The sequence below is a fragment of the Rhinopithecus roxellana genome, chromosome 15 (genome assembly GCF_007565055.1).
Source record: "Rhinopithecus roxellana isolate Shanxi Qingling chromosome 15, ASM756505v1, whole genome shotgun sequence".
NCBI classification, from domain to species: Eukaryota; Metazoa; Chordata; class Mammalia; order Primates; family Cercopithecidae; genus Rhinopithecus; species Rhinopithecus roxellana.
The window spans coordinates 33903119-33917966 of NC_044563.1; the positions used below are offsets into that span (position 1 = coordinate 33903119).

General features: G+C 35.4%; 1 protein-coding gene across 7 annotated transcripts in view; it reads right to left on the reverse strand.

Moving 5' to 3' along the window:
* MTMR2 (myotubularin related protein 2) overlaps positions 1–14848 on the reverse strand; it is an 83359-nt gene that overhangs the window by 40296 nt on the left and 28215 nt on the right. For 4 of the 7 annotated variants that reach the window (XM_010375431.2, XM_010375432.1, XM_030917244.1 and 1 more), the window contains one exon: positions 8863–8968. In XM_010375431.2, coding sequence (XP_010373733.1) covers positions 8863–8968 — 106 coding nt within the window. Of the gene's footprint in view, positions 1–8315; positions 8389–8862; positions 8969–14848 lie in introns of all 7 variants that reach the window. The other 3 variants (XM_030917242.1, XM_030917241.1, XM_030917243.1) reach the window with 1 other exon arrangement.

Sequence of the window (14848 nt, forward strand, 5' to 3'; positions counted from 1 at the left end):
CATTTATAAATGGGGTAATTGACCCTTATAGAAGTTAAGGAACTTTTCCAAGGTGAAATATATCTCCCAACAGTGGCTGGAATTGAACAGATGTCTGATTACACTAAGACCATGATCATAACATAACATCCCAAGCAAGCAAGGGATATGAAGGACCACAGGCTGAGAAAGAGATCAGAACAAGAGGTAAAAATGTGGGAGTCATTCAAAAAGAGATGACAGCTGAAACCACAAAGAAGAAAGAGAGTGGGGAAAACAAGGGATGAAGAAAACTTTAGCATTACCCCACTTATAAAAGAAGGAACAGCAAAGTACACAGAGGAGGGGAGGGCAGATGAGAAAGGAACCACATATTGTCACCAGATTTGAAACCTTGAATCATTATCTTTGACTCCTCTCTCCCCATAATCTGGAATGTTCAGGTAGCTTTGTGTACATTACACTCACCTATAATTTTTTCAGATTTGTTTTTTACCAAGCATTATGTCATTATCCTAGTACATGTTCTTTAGCAACTTTTACTTGGAATTATTCCAATAGCCTCCAAACATGTCTTCATTCTTTCCATTCTACCTGCCCTTAACTAGTATCACCTCTTTATGTACCCACAGCCTCTTCTATCACCCCACCTACTATCGCCAACAAATGGGAGCTTATTATTCACAATGTTCTTCTGTCCTTGGATTTTTAATCTATCTTGAAAAACAAATAGAGATCCACCATTCATTTCAGACTGCACATATTCAATAGTAAACATAAAAATAATCTTAAAATCATCCTCCCCACTGAAAGGCATTTATATTGTTTCTAGACTTGTCATTACAAACTTGAGGATTATCTTGTCAAATTTTAACTATATTATTTATAGAATAAGCAAAAATTAAAATCTTAAAAATATGGAGCTTTTCTGTTCGAATCAAGGTATGTCTTTCTATTTAAGTATTCATCTTTACCACTCAGCAGTTTTAAAGTTTCTTCACATAGTTTCTGCCTATTTAAGTTTATTCCTAGATATTTTACATTTTTAGTTATTATAAATAGAAGTTTTCTTTCTCTTATATTAGTATATTTATAATAGAAAGCTATAATTCTTATATATAAATTTTGCCTTTTAGTGTGCCTTGTAATTTTTTTGGAAGTCAGACATGTAAAAGGTACTAGGTAAAAAAAACTGAGGTAAACAGGCCTTTGGTGATGTGGTGAAGCAAGAGGGAAACTGTAAGATACTCCATACGCATTACTCGAGGAGCTTGTATTTTCTCAACTGCATATATGTCTATAATCAATATACAGTATGTTTTGTGTATTAAAATTTACTTAGCTAGATACCTTTCTGTCATAGAATATACCACAATTTATTATCAAATGATGTACATTTATCATGCACACAAATAATGTATAAGTAAGATCTTTATTCCAGTCTCCTGGAATAAATGTGGGACTTTTTACATTAGTAAAACTGGAACTGTTAAGAAGAATGAGCACTTGTAGATATTGCTATAGTTCTCTCTACTGTGGCTGTTTCAGCACTGTATGAGAATTCCCATGCCCCACTTTTCAAACAATCCTTGGTATTATCAGACTTGTTAACTGTTTTGATATGATGAATGTGAAATAAGTTTTTTCAGTTGCTTTAAAAATGACATATCCCTGATTCCCTGATTACAGTGAGGTTTAACATTTTAAAATATATTGGTTAAACATTATGTATATATTTTTCCTTGAATTTCTTGTTCATAGACTTTCTCAACTTTCTGTTGGACTGCATTTTCTCTTATTAATTTGTAGATGTTCTTTACATATTTGGGTACTAATCTTTTATCAGTTACACATATTCTTTGCAAGTCTACTATCCCAAAATGTGATTTGTCTTTTCATAGTCTTCACATATGGAATCTGTCACTAAAGTTAGTAAATTTTAGCACAATAAAAATAATAATCTTTTCTTTAAAAGTTAATACCTTAGAGTCTTACTTTAAATATTCTTCCTGATATCATAAATCATAACAATATTGTCATATATTTTCTTCTAAAATTTTAAAGTTTTTATTTTCAGTTTTAGGTTTTCAATCTAATGAATCCAGTTGGTGTGCGTGAGTTAGAAATTCAACCTCTTCTGTTTTTAAACATGGTCAACCTAGCATTGATTACCAAATAGTTCATTCTTTCTCCCACTGATTTGTTATACTACATCTGTCATATAGAGTTCCTACAGATATCAGTCTGTTCCTAAACTTGACTGATTTATTCCTATTCTGATTTACTTTAGCTTTATGCCTGATTGGGTGAATCTCCCCACTTTATTTTTCCTCTGGGTTCATCATGACCTTTTACCCTGGCATAAATTTTAGAGTCAGCTATAACTTTGCCAAGTGCTGCAAAACAAACTTTTGAATTTTTTTGAAATTATATTCAATTAACAGATATATTTGAAAATATTTTGCATCTCCAGACTACTGAATTTACTCATCCTATTATTTAGATATTCTTTTAGCTTCTTTAATAAAGTTTTATAACTTTCTTCATCTAGTTCTTCCATATCTCATTTTAACTTATTCCTAAGTAAAGTACTTTTGTTGCTGTTGTAACTGGGATCTTCTTTAAATCACATTTTCTAAACATTTTTGCTAAGGTACAGAAGCATGATCTTTTTATGTTATCTTGTATCCGGCAATAGTGGTAAGCTATATAATTAGTTCTGGTAGTTTGTATATAGATTTTCTCAGATTTCCCATACAGACAATCCTCTATAAATAATGAAAGTTTTGTTTATTCCTTTCATTTATTATATCATTTATTATTTTTCTTTACTTATTTTACTGGCTAGGATTTCCAGCATAATGCTGAATAAAAGTGGCGATAGTAATCATCATGTTTCTAAGCTTAATGAACATATTTCTAGTATTTCATTATTAAGTATGAGGCTTATTGTAGAGTTCTGATAGATATCCTTTATCTGGCTAAGGTTGATTTTTTTCAATTCCTAGGTTCTTAAGAGTTGATATTGTTGGTAAGGGAGGGCGTGATATTAATCATAAATAAATGCTAACAATCATTTCTTCTCTATTAAAATAATCATTATGTGATAGACACTATTTACTATCTAACATATGCTCTATGAGACGCCTTAACTCATTCTAAATAGATCTGCATATTTTCAGTACATGTTAATATCACATTCACGGACATAGTCTAACTGAAAAATAATTCAATTGGCCGGGTGCGGTGGCTCACGCCTGTAATCCCAGCACTTTGGGAGGCCGAGGTGGGTGGATCACGAGATCAGAAGATCAACACCCTGGCTAAAATGGTGAAACCCCATCTCTACTAAAAATACAAAAAATTAGCCAGGTGTGGTGGCAATCGCCTGTAATCCCAACTACTCAGGAGGCTGGGGCAAGAGAATCACTTGAACCCGAGAGGCAGAGGTTGCAAGTGAGCCAACACGGCACCAGTGCACTCCAGCCTAGGGGACAGAGTGAGACTCCCTTTTGAAAAAAAAAAAAAAATCCAATTATTTCTGGCCTTTAGTTTGTAAAGGAAATATGCATAACATAAATTTTGAAGACATAGACGCATTTGCCTGATTTAAGCTATTACATACTTCAAGACAAGACAGATGGTTAAGAACAAAATATATCCTTTATCATACACATGTACATAAGATAGCTAAAACAAAGACATAAAAGATATAATTCTATTTAATATTTAATTCTGAATTGTTGACCAACATTGGTATAAAACCACAGGCTTCACAAAGGAAAGGAACTATTACATAGCTTGACTTTTATCTTTCAATAGCCACCATTTGAGGCACATACTTTAATTAAAACCCAGCGCTATAAAAATTATAACTTACAAATAAGTAAAGCTATGCATTTGAATTTCAAAATCCTATATTTTATGGGATTTATTCTCCAGTGAGCAAATAAACAACCAGACATAAGTTCTCTGGGTTCTTAATTCTACTAAGTGCCCAACTTCAGAAATATGTTCTAGTAAAAACAAGCCTAATTTTAAAAATTGCAAATGAGTTATTTCTTTAAAATACATTACTTAAAATTCTATATAAAAGAATACTACATTTTTAAGTTTTAAAACTGAAATTAAATAAGTTTTACTTCCAGAGGGAGAACAACTGAAGTAAAGAGAAAACACTCTACAATTATGTCACCAGAAAAGCATAATTCCATTTACAAAGCCTGGATTTGTGCCCAATTTTTCCGAAATACATCTACCGGATTACATCTGTATGAGACTTTTTCCATAACAAACAAGGATAACAAGGCAAAAAAGTAATATAAATAGAATTCCACTTGAAAAATCAAAGTTCAACATATATCTAGACTAGTTCCATCCCCAGCCCATTTTCCATTCTGCTTTACCAATGCAGAGGCAACAAATCTTGTTTGAATACAAAATTCTTAATAGAAAAAGCTTTCATATTTAGCTGTTAATCTACTAAGGCACTATCCTTTCAGGAAAGTGCCATTATACAGTACCTATAGCAAAAAACCTACACAATTTAATCTTTTTAATGAAACTGGATTAGCTTTTCAATGTATTATGTTCTTTACACTTTCTATTTAAAAGCTGTTACTAAAGGAGCTTATAAAATGTGAAGGCTCAGGACACAAATAAGCAATGAGGCTGTGTGAAGAACTGGAAGCCTAGAGGTTAACCAACTTCAAATCATCTGTGAATGATCATTTTCAATAACACTACACCAAACCCTTCATCATACACATAAGAGCCAAACCATAGTCAGTCAAAATGCAACACATCACTGTCTGCAGTTAGTTTTGCCTGTAATTAAAACACTACCATTTTATGGTTGCTAAAGGTATACACATGAAAAGCAATCATCGTCAATTTAAAAAATTGAGAAAGGAAATCAAGTTTTATTATAAAACACTCCTTTTCTGGTTACTTAGAAAAGCATTTCTCAAATATTTATTAAGAAAGTAATATTGAAACCACTATTTTCATCCCCCAAAATGTATAAAAGATATTCCTTTTTAATCAAGAAAATTTCACGTAGCATTTAAAAAAGCTTAGCAGCAAAATTGTAGAAGTCTCTCCCAGTAATGTATCCTACAAGAGTATGAATGACATGAGACAAAATAAGGGCAACAGCCAACCGTGCCGCTAAGCACATGATTTCATTTACCCTTTCTGTCAGGTTTTTCATTTGTCAAATGGGAATAGTAACAAGTGGATCACAGGATTGTTGAGAAAGTTAAAAGAGATGAGTCATGTATGAATATCTACCACAGTAGCAGGCTAGACATTTTTTTTAATTATTAGAAGCACATGCCTTCTCCCACCCCAACCTTCCCTGCAAAAGAAATCCATATACATTTGAAATCAGGCTGAATTTTTTAAACGATACTAACATTTAATTTAATGTTACTCATTCATCTCCCTCCAGCAATTGAAGACTAAAATTCAAGTAAAGATATATTTAACAACTAAAGATACCTTTAAAAATGAGAAAAATGGGTAACATGTAGCTTAACAACATAGTACTTTTCCTTTTTTCTCTGCCCCTTTAGGCACTCTCCTAGGGAAAGAACAGTTAACCTTTGTTGCCTAAAACCATATTCTCCTTAATCTAACAGCTATCTGCTTATTCAGCAAATAAAAATTATGTGAGGGTCTTCCTAAATTGTGAAAGATCCTAAATTAGTAAGGCACTAACAGGGATACATTGAAACAATTTCTGCAAACAGAGCTGATGTATATATAAATTTGATAGACTCCCTTTGTAACCTAGTGCTACGGTAGTCATGTAATTCAGGACACTTATGTCCAACGTTAAACCTGAAGTGACAACAGGCATAAATAGGTCTATTCCAGACAAATGTGCATTTATAATCACCCTACCCATTGTATTATCTCAAAATTGTACATGTGCAAAATGACCTTTTGCTTCAGAAGCAAAAGGCTTTGTTACTTTTTCTTTTGTAAAAAAAAAAATAACAACTAAACACACCTAGTGGCTAGATACTGTTTTCCAAAAAAAAGAACCAGGGCTTCTATGAAAACTGGATGATGATTCTAGAACTGAGAGAGGAAATATACATTATGAGTCTGGAGCATCTTGTCAGGCCAGAAAATAAGCAAGGGTTCAAAAAACACAATGACGAGAGTATGGCAAAGGAACAAAAGATCTGACTGAAAGAACTCTCGATTTGAAGCTAGAATCAATAAACTTGTTCTGGATTGTAACAAAAAGTATAAAATAAATATCCATGAATCCATAATAAGATAAATAAAAGATTAAACAAATCAATAAATGGGAGCAAATCTCCCATGCAGATTTCAAAAAAATGCTGTTAGATGTTCCACCCTCAAGGAGGTAGAGTATAAGCCCCTACTCCTTAAGTGTGGGCTGTGCATAGCAACTTCTTTCCAAAAAGTACAGTATGTGGGTAGGGGAGGGCTCAGGGAATAATTACAGTGAAAAAACCTAACACTGCCTCAACCAAGTGATCAAGGTTAACATCAGCAGTGATGTCATGTTGACAGTACGTAGCCTTAATAAAATGTGATGAAATGGCACTTTACCTCTGTGACCTTCCTCCCCAAAACACATAACCCCAGTTGAATAATGAGTAAAATGTCATATGGTCTATAAAATACCATCAAGTCATCAAAAACAAGATACAATCTGATACAGTTCAAAAACAAGAAAAGTCTAAGAAACTGTCTTAGCCAAGAGAAACCTAAGAAGACATAACTACTAAATGTAATGTGGCATCCTGCATGGGTAGGATCCTAGAACAAAAAGAACATTAGGTAAAAACTAAGGATATCAGAATAAAGTGTGGACTTTAATAATAACGTATCAATATTGGTTCATTATGTGGAACAAATGTAGCTTACTAATACAAGATGTTATAATGGGTGGAACTGGATGCAAAGTAGATGGGAACTCTGTATTATCTTTGCAATTTTTCTATGACTCTAAAACTGTTCTAAAATTAAAAGTTTAAGAAAAATTAGAAAACCGTAAAATATTTTATATAGAGATTAACTTTATGCACTATGGCCCTCATTTTGTCCAAATATAAGCCAGTCATTCACTATTTATGATATTCATGGTGTCCTGAGGAAATGATGGAGGTCTACATGCAGAGAGAAGTTGACAGTGGAGAATCCTTCATCTATCCATTTTCAGCATCCTGCAGTGTACTGCACTTCACATGTATGTTGAGTTAAGTAGTTTAAACTAATACTCACAAGTATACACAAAGGGTTTAAAATGTCTCAGACAAGAAACAGCAGGTAGAACATAGGCATAAGCAAGTAGCCAAAGTGACATTCCTTCATTCCTCGTATAAGTTCTTTATCAGTCACAATATGAGGTTAGTCGTTATTTAATGATGCTTTTAACTAATGAAATGTGACCAGAAGTAGGCCAAGACATTTCAAAATTATTAAGTAGTTTATCAGCCCTTAGTGGATTTTTATTAACGTAATGAATAAACAAACGTTAGATACATATATTTTAAAAGAGTAACAACTTGAGAAGCAACAACGGATTTATAACCATTCTTGTTAACAATGAACCCTGCCCTTTGTATGAAGATAATGGCTAATGATAGCATGAAGTTTTCATAATTAGCACAAGATATATCCAGATTACGAAGATAAGCCTTTCTAATTTTTAGTGATGTTTAAAATCATGCTACTCCCAATCTAATATTTTATGAAATTTCACAAAAGGTAATGACAAATATGCAGAAGATTTTACAGATGTTGTCTTCTTGTTGAATTCTGTTTTGACAATGAAATGGATGAAAAAGATGTAAGTATCCTCAACATATGCTCAACAGCAAATGACTTCCTTAAGGAAAACAATGTTGTAGCTAAAATTGTGTAAGTGTAACCAGTGAGAAAGCAGCCACTTGTTTGGAATAACCTGCACATTGTGCACATAAAGTATAATAGAACATAAAGTATAATAATAAAAAAAAAAAAAGATTCTGACATGCTGTCCGTCATATGAGGTATACAAGAATACATACCCTCATCAGATAATGGATTTACCAGCACCTTGATCTTGGACTTCCCAGCTTCCAGAACCATGAGAAATAAATGTTTATTGTTTGTGTTTTTTAGGAAAAAAAAAGATTATGAAGTAAGGTTAAAGGGTTAGCACTACACATATAATTCATTTTCTCAATCATTCATAGACAAGCAGTTATAGAAAAGTAGATGAACCCAGAAATGTACAGCGTGCTACAGGATATCGCTAATGTGGTTAATTTCATAGAAACGAGACCTTTAATAAATAGAGGAATACTTACAAACTATAATGAGATGTGTAGGAACTATCACACAGTGTTTAAGTGACTTAGCTCCCGAACTGGACTGCATGGGCTGGAACACCGGCAATAGAATTTATTAGCTATGAGATCTTGGACACATTACTTAATCTCTACAAGTTATTATCATCTGTAGACTGGTGACAGAATTGGTGACAGTTTTACAAGAGATAATTCATGTATAGCACTTAGAACAATGCTTGGCATATAGTATGTATTCAATAAATGTTAGCTATTATTGGTTACTATTATGAGAATAATCATAAAAATCTTTTATACCACAAAAAATTCATTAATCATCTTTTGGCAAAGAACTTAGAGGTGATCAACCTCAGAGATGAATTACACATTTTTCTTTTACAAATAAGTAAGCATTCCAAATTTGCTGGCCTATTCTGTGATATTTTGTAAACCAGGGTCTATGAGAATACTCCATCAGTATCTCCTGCTAAATTAGTTATATTGATAGTGTTGGCCACAAATATCTAACAGAAAGTACTTCATCAGAACTTTAAAATAGTATACATACCCTCAAATCAGGAGAAAAGTTGTCAGCAGAAGTTGAAATGGAATCTGATGACACAACAGAAGCTGATTTTGTATGCACTGAATTCTCTGAATGAGAAGTGGAGGCACTACAAAATACAAAAGTACAGTATGTTGGAAAAGTGGGGGCTTCAAAGACCAGTTTCAGACATTGTATTTAATATAACTCCAATACTTACTAAAATTCCCACAGCCAACTAAGTTCTGCTTTGCCTATTCAATCTTATTTCTAAATCTTAACAAATAAACTGTTCCTGCTGGGTCAAGTATTCTTATGATCTAAGTTCCCTCTGGACACACTCCCAATACTCATGAAGACACTCCAGGATAATTCCTTCTTTTTATCCATTCACCCATCCATTCATTCATCCAAAGAACATTCATTAAGTGGTCCAATGTACAAAACCACTACACCAGGCACTGTGATTTGAAAATAAATACGACATCATCCCCATGTTCATGAAGCTCACAAGCTTGTGACACAGACAAGTAAATAAGTGGTGCAATGTGATGACTCTAAATAGAAACACACACACACACACAGACACACACACCCCACATACATACAAGTATCTATGGGAGAAAAGAAAAGGAAGCAGCCAATTCTGGCCAGAAAGTCCAGGGAAGACTTCTCAGAGGAGATGATATTCAAACTGAGTCTCAAAAGATAGGAGATCATCAGACAAACATGGAAATTTCAAAAACTAACAAAAGGCAATGCAAAGGTATAGAAGTATCAAAGTCTACAGAACATCTCAGACACTACAAATAGTTGAGTAAGGCTGAATGGATAAAAGAGGAGATAAAGATGGAAAGAGAAGCTCTTCTTTGTACCTTGTACCTTCCCACCACATCAAACAGCCCTGCCTTAAGTATCTACTTCTTCCATTATAAGTAATTACTCCACAGTTACTTTTACTTTCTTAAATTCCTATAGAGGTTTTTTTTTTTTTTTGAGACAGAGTTTCACTCTTGTCACCCAGACTGGAGTGCAACGGTGCAATCTCGTGTCACTGCAACCTCTGCCTCCCAGGTTCAAGCGATTCTCCTGTCTCAGCCTCCTGAGTAGCTGGGATTACAGGCACCTGCCCCCACACCTGATTAATTTTTTAATTTTTGTATTTTTGTAGAGACGAGGTTTCACCATGTTGGCCAGGCTGGTCTTGAACTCCTGACCTCAAGTGATGCGCCCGCTTCGGTCTCCCAAAGTGCTGGGATTACAGGTATGAGCCATCGTGCCTGGCCAAACTTTTGATACCTGATCACACTTTTATTGTTTATTTTATCTCACCAACTAGTGCCCCAAGAACAAAAATTATGTCTCTTTTTTGGGGGGGGAGAGCACGGGGGAGAAATGAGGTCTCACTATGTTATCCAGGCTGTTCTCAAACTCCTGGCCTCAAACGATCCTCTCACTCAGCCTCCCAAAGTGTCAGGATTTCACGCATGGGCTACCATGTTCAAGCCTACTTCTTTTTTATTTTCCACAAAATCTACTTCAGGACCTGTGTACACTGTTAATATGTATTATGCTTGTTAAATTTAAAAATCTGTGACAATATGCCACAAACTGAATAACTGATTCATTTCCTCTTATCAGTAAAACAAAGTTAAAATTATTTAAGGTAAGATCAATGGTAGAAAAACCTCAAATACCTTGAATTGAGTCTTTAAGTTCAGATTTTCAAAAATGTATTTTTCTAAAACATATTAAAAGTCTTCCTTATACCAGAAGTCAAAATTTTTTTCACTAGATTTTGAGGAAATACTTCACCTTTGAGTTGTGATAGTATTAAGAACCATTTAGCTTTAAAACAAATTCCATTTATTCATTACAAACCTGTCTATAACAAGAAAAACTAAAATACTTATACAATGTGAAAATCACCTCCCCAAAAAAGAAACTGTCACTTCATTTAAATGAACGAAAAGTGGTATTCCAGTGCAAACACAACATAGTATTTCCAACAACTTATACTATTATACAAAAAAGTAATCATAAGAAATTATATTACATAGTTTTATAATGTAAAGAAAGAAAAAGTGATAGGCTGTGAATGTTTTCCTTTTTCTTTGTATCTAAATTCTGATTAAATGTCATTTTCCTTAAAATAACAGGTAAAATAACCAAATTTTAAGCACAGTACTTTGACAGACATTGTTAGCTTCCTACTTCAAATAGATTCCTCTTTCTCCCTGACTTTGATCAGGGTAGTTTGTGCCCTACCGAAGGTAAGAGGCTTGCTATTCTCTTCCTTGTGGCTAGGAGAGCCATGTGAGTCAATTCCAGTCAGTGGGATTTAGTGGGAAATCTGCTAATGGTTATAGAAACCTTTTATTTTCTTAATAAAGGGGAGCAGAAACAGCAGGGCAGTCTTTATCCTTTCCCATTTCTCTTGCCTGAAATAAGAATGTAAAGTTTGGAAACACAAGAGCCATCTTATAAACATTAGCAAGATGCTGGCCTGCCAAGGACAGGGAGCCAAATAATAGGATGAGCATAGGTTTTTGTAGCATCACTAGGCCAACAACTCTCTACCTCTGGAATTCTTGTTATGTAACATAAATGGGTGAGCACGGCTGTGTGTGCCTGTAGTCCAAGATGCCTGAGAGACTGAGACAGAAGGATCACTTGAGCCCAGGAATTTCAGACCAGCCTTGGCAACATGCCAAGAATCCATCTCAAAAAATTAAATAAAATTAAATTTTTTTAATAAAATAAATGAACTAAAATGTTTAAAATCTCTGCAATAGAGTCTGTTCTATACAGTCAAACACAATATAGCAATCAACATCTCAAAGTCTAGTTAAGGCAAGTTCAAATGTATAATGCTATTTTATATGCATATGCCCTTCTGGGAGAACAGAAAACCTCTTAAAGGCAATTGAATATAACTTGAAATTATAGATAGTGTATTATCTAGAAGAATAATACTGACAGAAAGACTACTGTAGCACGTAGCGCCAAGAAACCAAATGGCTCTCTGGTTGGGTGTGGTGGCTCACGCCTGTAATCCCAGCACTTTGGGAGGCCAAGGACGATGGATCGCTTGAGCCCAGGAGTTCGAGACCAGCCTGGGCAACATGGTGAAACCCCCTCTCTACTAAAAATAAAAAATTAGCCAGGAGTGGTGGCACATGCCTGTAGTCCCAGCTACTCGGAAGACTGAAGCATGAGAATCATTTGAACCTGGCAGGTAGAGGTTGCAGTGAGCTGAGATCACACCACTTCCCTCCAGCCTGGACAACAGAGCAAGACTCTGTCACCAAAAAGAAAAAAAGAAAAAAAAAACCAAATGGCTCTTTAGAGCCAAAGTATAAAGTAAATAAATTTAAGAGAGATAAAATAACAAATCCAGGTACTGGAACTTGTACTTTGCAGTCTCAGATTCAAAGAATCAGTCTTTCAAGCCAAAGTGTGGTAAACAGCCTTTAATTATTACCTTCTCTTTTCAGACACACATAAACACAGGCAGATATTATGATCCACAATGTTATAGTTGAATAAGCACTAATGTATATTTCTGTGTAACCAATCTACAAAGGGTTTCACTCTCCAGGCAAATATTGAGGAGCTGGAGGGGTACAGTGTGGGAATACATCATAGTACTGTTCTTGTGATTATGGCAGAAACACGTGCGCGCGCGCACACACACACACACACAGAGAGAGAGAGAGAGAGAGAGAGGCAGAGAGAGGGGGGAGAGAGGGAGGAGAGAGAGCACACAGGAGAGAAGCAGAGAGAGAACGAGAGAGAGACAGCGTGTGAGAGAGCGAGTAATCACGCAGGCGCACACGAGCACAGCGGAACTGTTAAAACTTCTGGTATAAACGTGAAGTGCTGCCTTTAGCAGCTACTCAGACTGAAGGTGGCCATGGGCACACTAGGATGCATAGTTCTCTTTTCTGTAGTTGTTTGTTTTCTTCTGTCATACTGGCTCTGTGCATGCTTGTAGTCACCATAGCTACCAGTATAACACACGCTAATTTCCACCGCTTTTTTTCCACTTCTCCCTTGCTCATCTTGAAGTCAAGCTCTCTATGTTTATTTTTTATGAACTGTTCCACAAACAAGCTCTGTATTTCCCAAAATTCATGCCTTTGCTTCAGGGCTTTCCAAAATAGAATGTTCCTTTACCCTAATCTATTTAATAACATCCTACCTACCCTCTAAGACCTGGTTTAAAAAACTAGCTTCTCTTTTGCTGCCGTTGCTTTTGGTGTTTTAGACATGAAGTCCTTGCCCATGCCTATGTCCTGAATGGTATTACCTAGGTTTTCTTCTAGGGTTTTTATGGTATTAGGTCTAACATTTAAGTCTCTAATCCATCTTGAATTAATCTTCATATAAGGAGTAAGGAAAGGATCCAGTTTCAGCTTTCTACTTATGGCTAGCCAATTTTCCCAGCACCATTTATTAAATAGGGAATCCTTTCCCCATTTCTTGTTTCTCTCAGGTTTGTCAAAGATCAGATGGCTGTAGATGTGTGGTATTATTTCTGAGGACTCTGTTCTGTTCCATTGGTCTATATCTCTGTTTTGGTACCAGTACCATGCTGTTTTGGTTACCATCTGTGACAGGCTGGATTAAGAAAATGTGGCACATATATACCATAGAATACTATGCAGCCATAAAAAAGGATGAGTTTGCATCCTTTGTAGGGACATGGATGCAGCTGGAAACCATCATTCTTAGCAAACTATCACAAGAACAGAAAACCAAACACCGCATGTTCTCACTCATAGGTGGGAACTGAACAATGAGACCACTTGGACTCGGGAAGGGGAGCATCACACACCGGGGCCTATCATGGGGAGGGGGTTGGGGGGAGTGATTGCATTGGGAGTTATACCTGATATAAATGATGAATTGATGGGTGCTGACGAGTTGATGGGTGCAGCACACCAACATGGCACAAGTATACATATGTAACAAACCTGCACGTTATGCACATGTACCCTAGAACTTAAAGTATGATAAAAAAAAATAAAAAATTAAAAAAAAAAAAAACAACAAAAAAACTAGCTTCTCCAAGAAGTCTTGGAGTCTTCCAAGAAGGTCTTCCAGTTGGAACTAAACTCTCAGTCTTCTACACTTTCATAGACTTTATCTATAACTGCACTTAACACTTCCCACATTAGACTAGAGAACTTCAGTTACATGGCCACCTCTTTTTAAAATTACAAACTCCAAAGAATAAGAATCTTGCAATTAGCAAGGCATTTGAACTTGGAGCAGAAACTGCAGTCTCTAACCTCATTAGGTAACTGATATCATTTTGGTACTCAGATTTCCTAGGCCTACATACTTCACCTCAGTCCATCCAAACATTCCTGTTTTCCTTGTCAACCTGGGCCTCTCTTCCACATGCTAAAACTTCTACTCAACACTCTGTCGCATATGTTCATTACCATATTACTGTGTGTTTCCTACACCCCACTTTTCTCTGTCCAAGCCTTTCTTCAACTACTAACTCGCTTCCTAATCTTCAAATGTTTTCATCCACAGTGAATAAACTCCCCTACATCTTTAACAGGATTCTCCCCTTCACCTCTGCCTCAACTGACCTCCCCTCACAGGAATCCACTTCCCTGCAGACTTTAATAAGAAACTCTTTTCTTTTCCCACATCTAACAGTGCCCAAAGATGAAACAAGCATTTTCCCAGCTGAACTTTCAGGCTTCTACATTAGTAGTATTTTTGCATCTTCATATATAAAAGCCTTCTTCCTCTAAGGTTCATGGCTTTTCAGTGTACAACCTCCTTGTTACTATCATCCACCCACCCATCCTCCTCACTCACTAAGGGTTTTCTCATCTGGCTCACTTTCTTCTCCAGCATTTCTTTCTACTCCAAAGCTGCCATCATTATGGGAATTTTATTATCCATAAACTATCAACCATCTAGCTCAAAATTCCTCAATTCCTACATCCCTCATACACATTCCCACTTCAGCAATGTACATCTT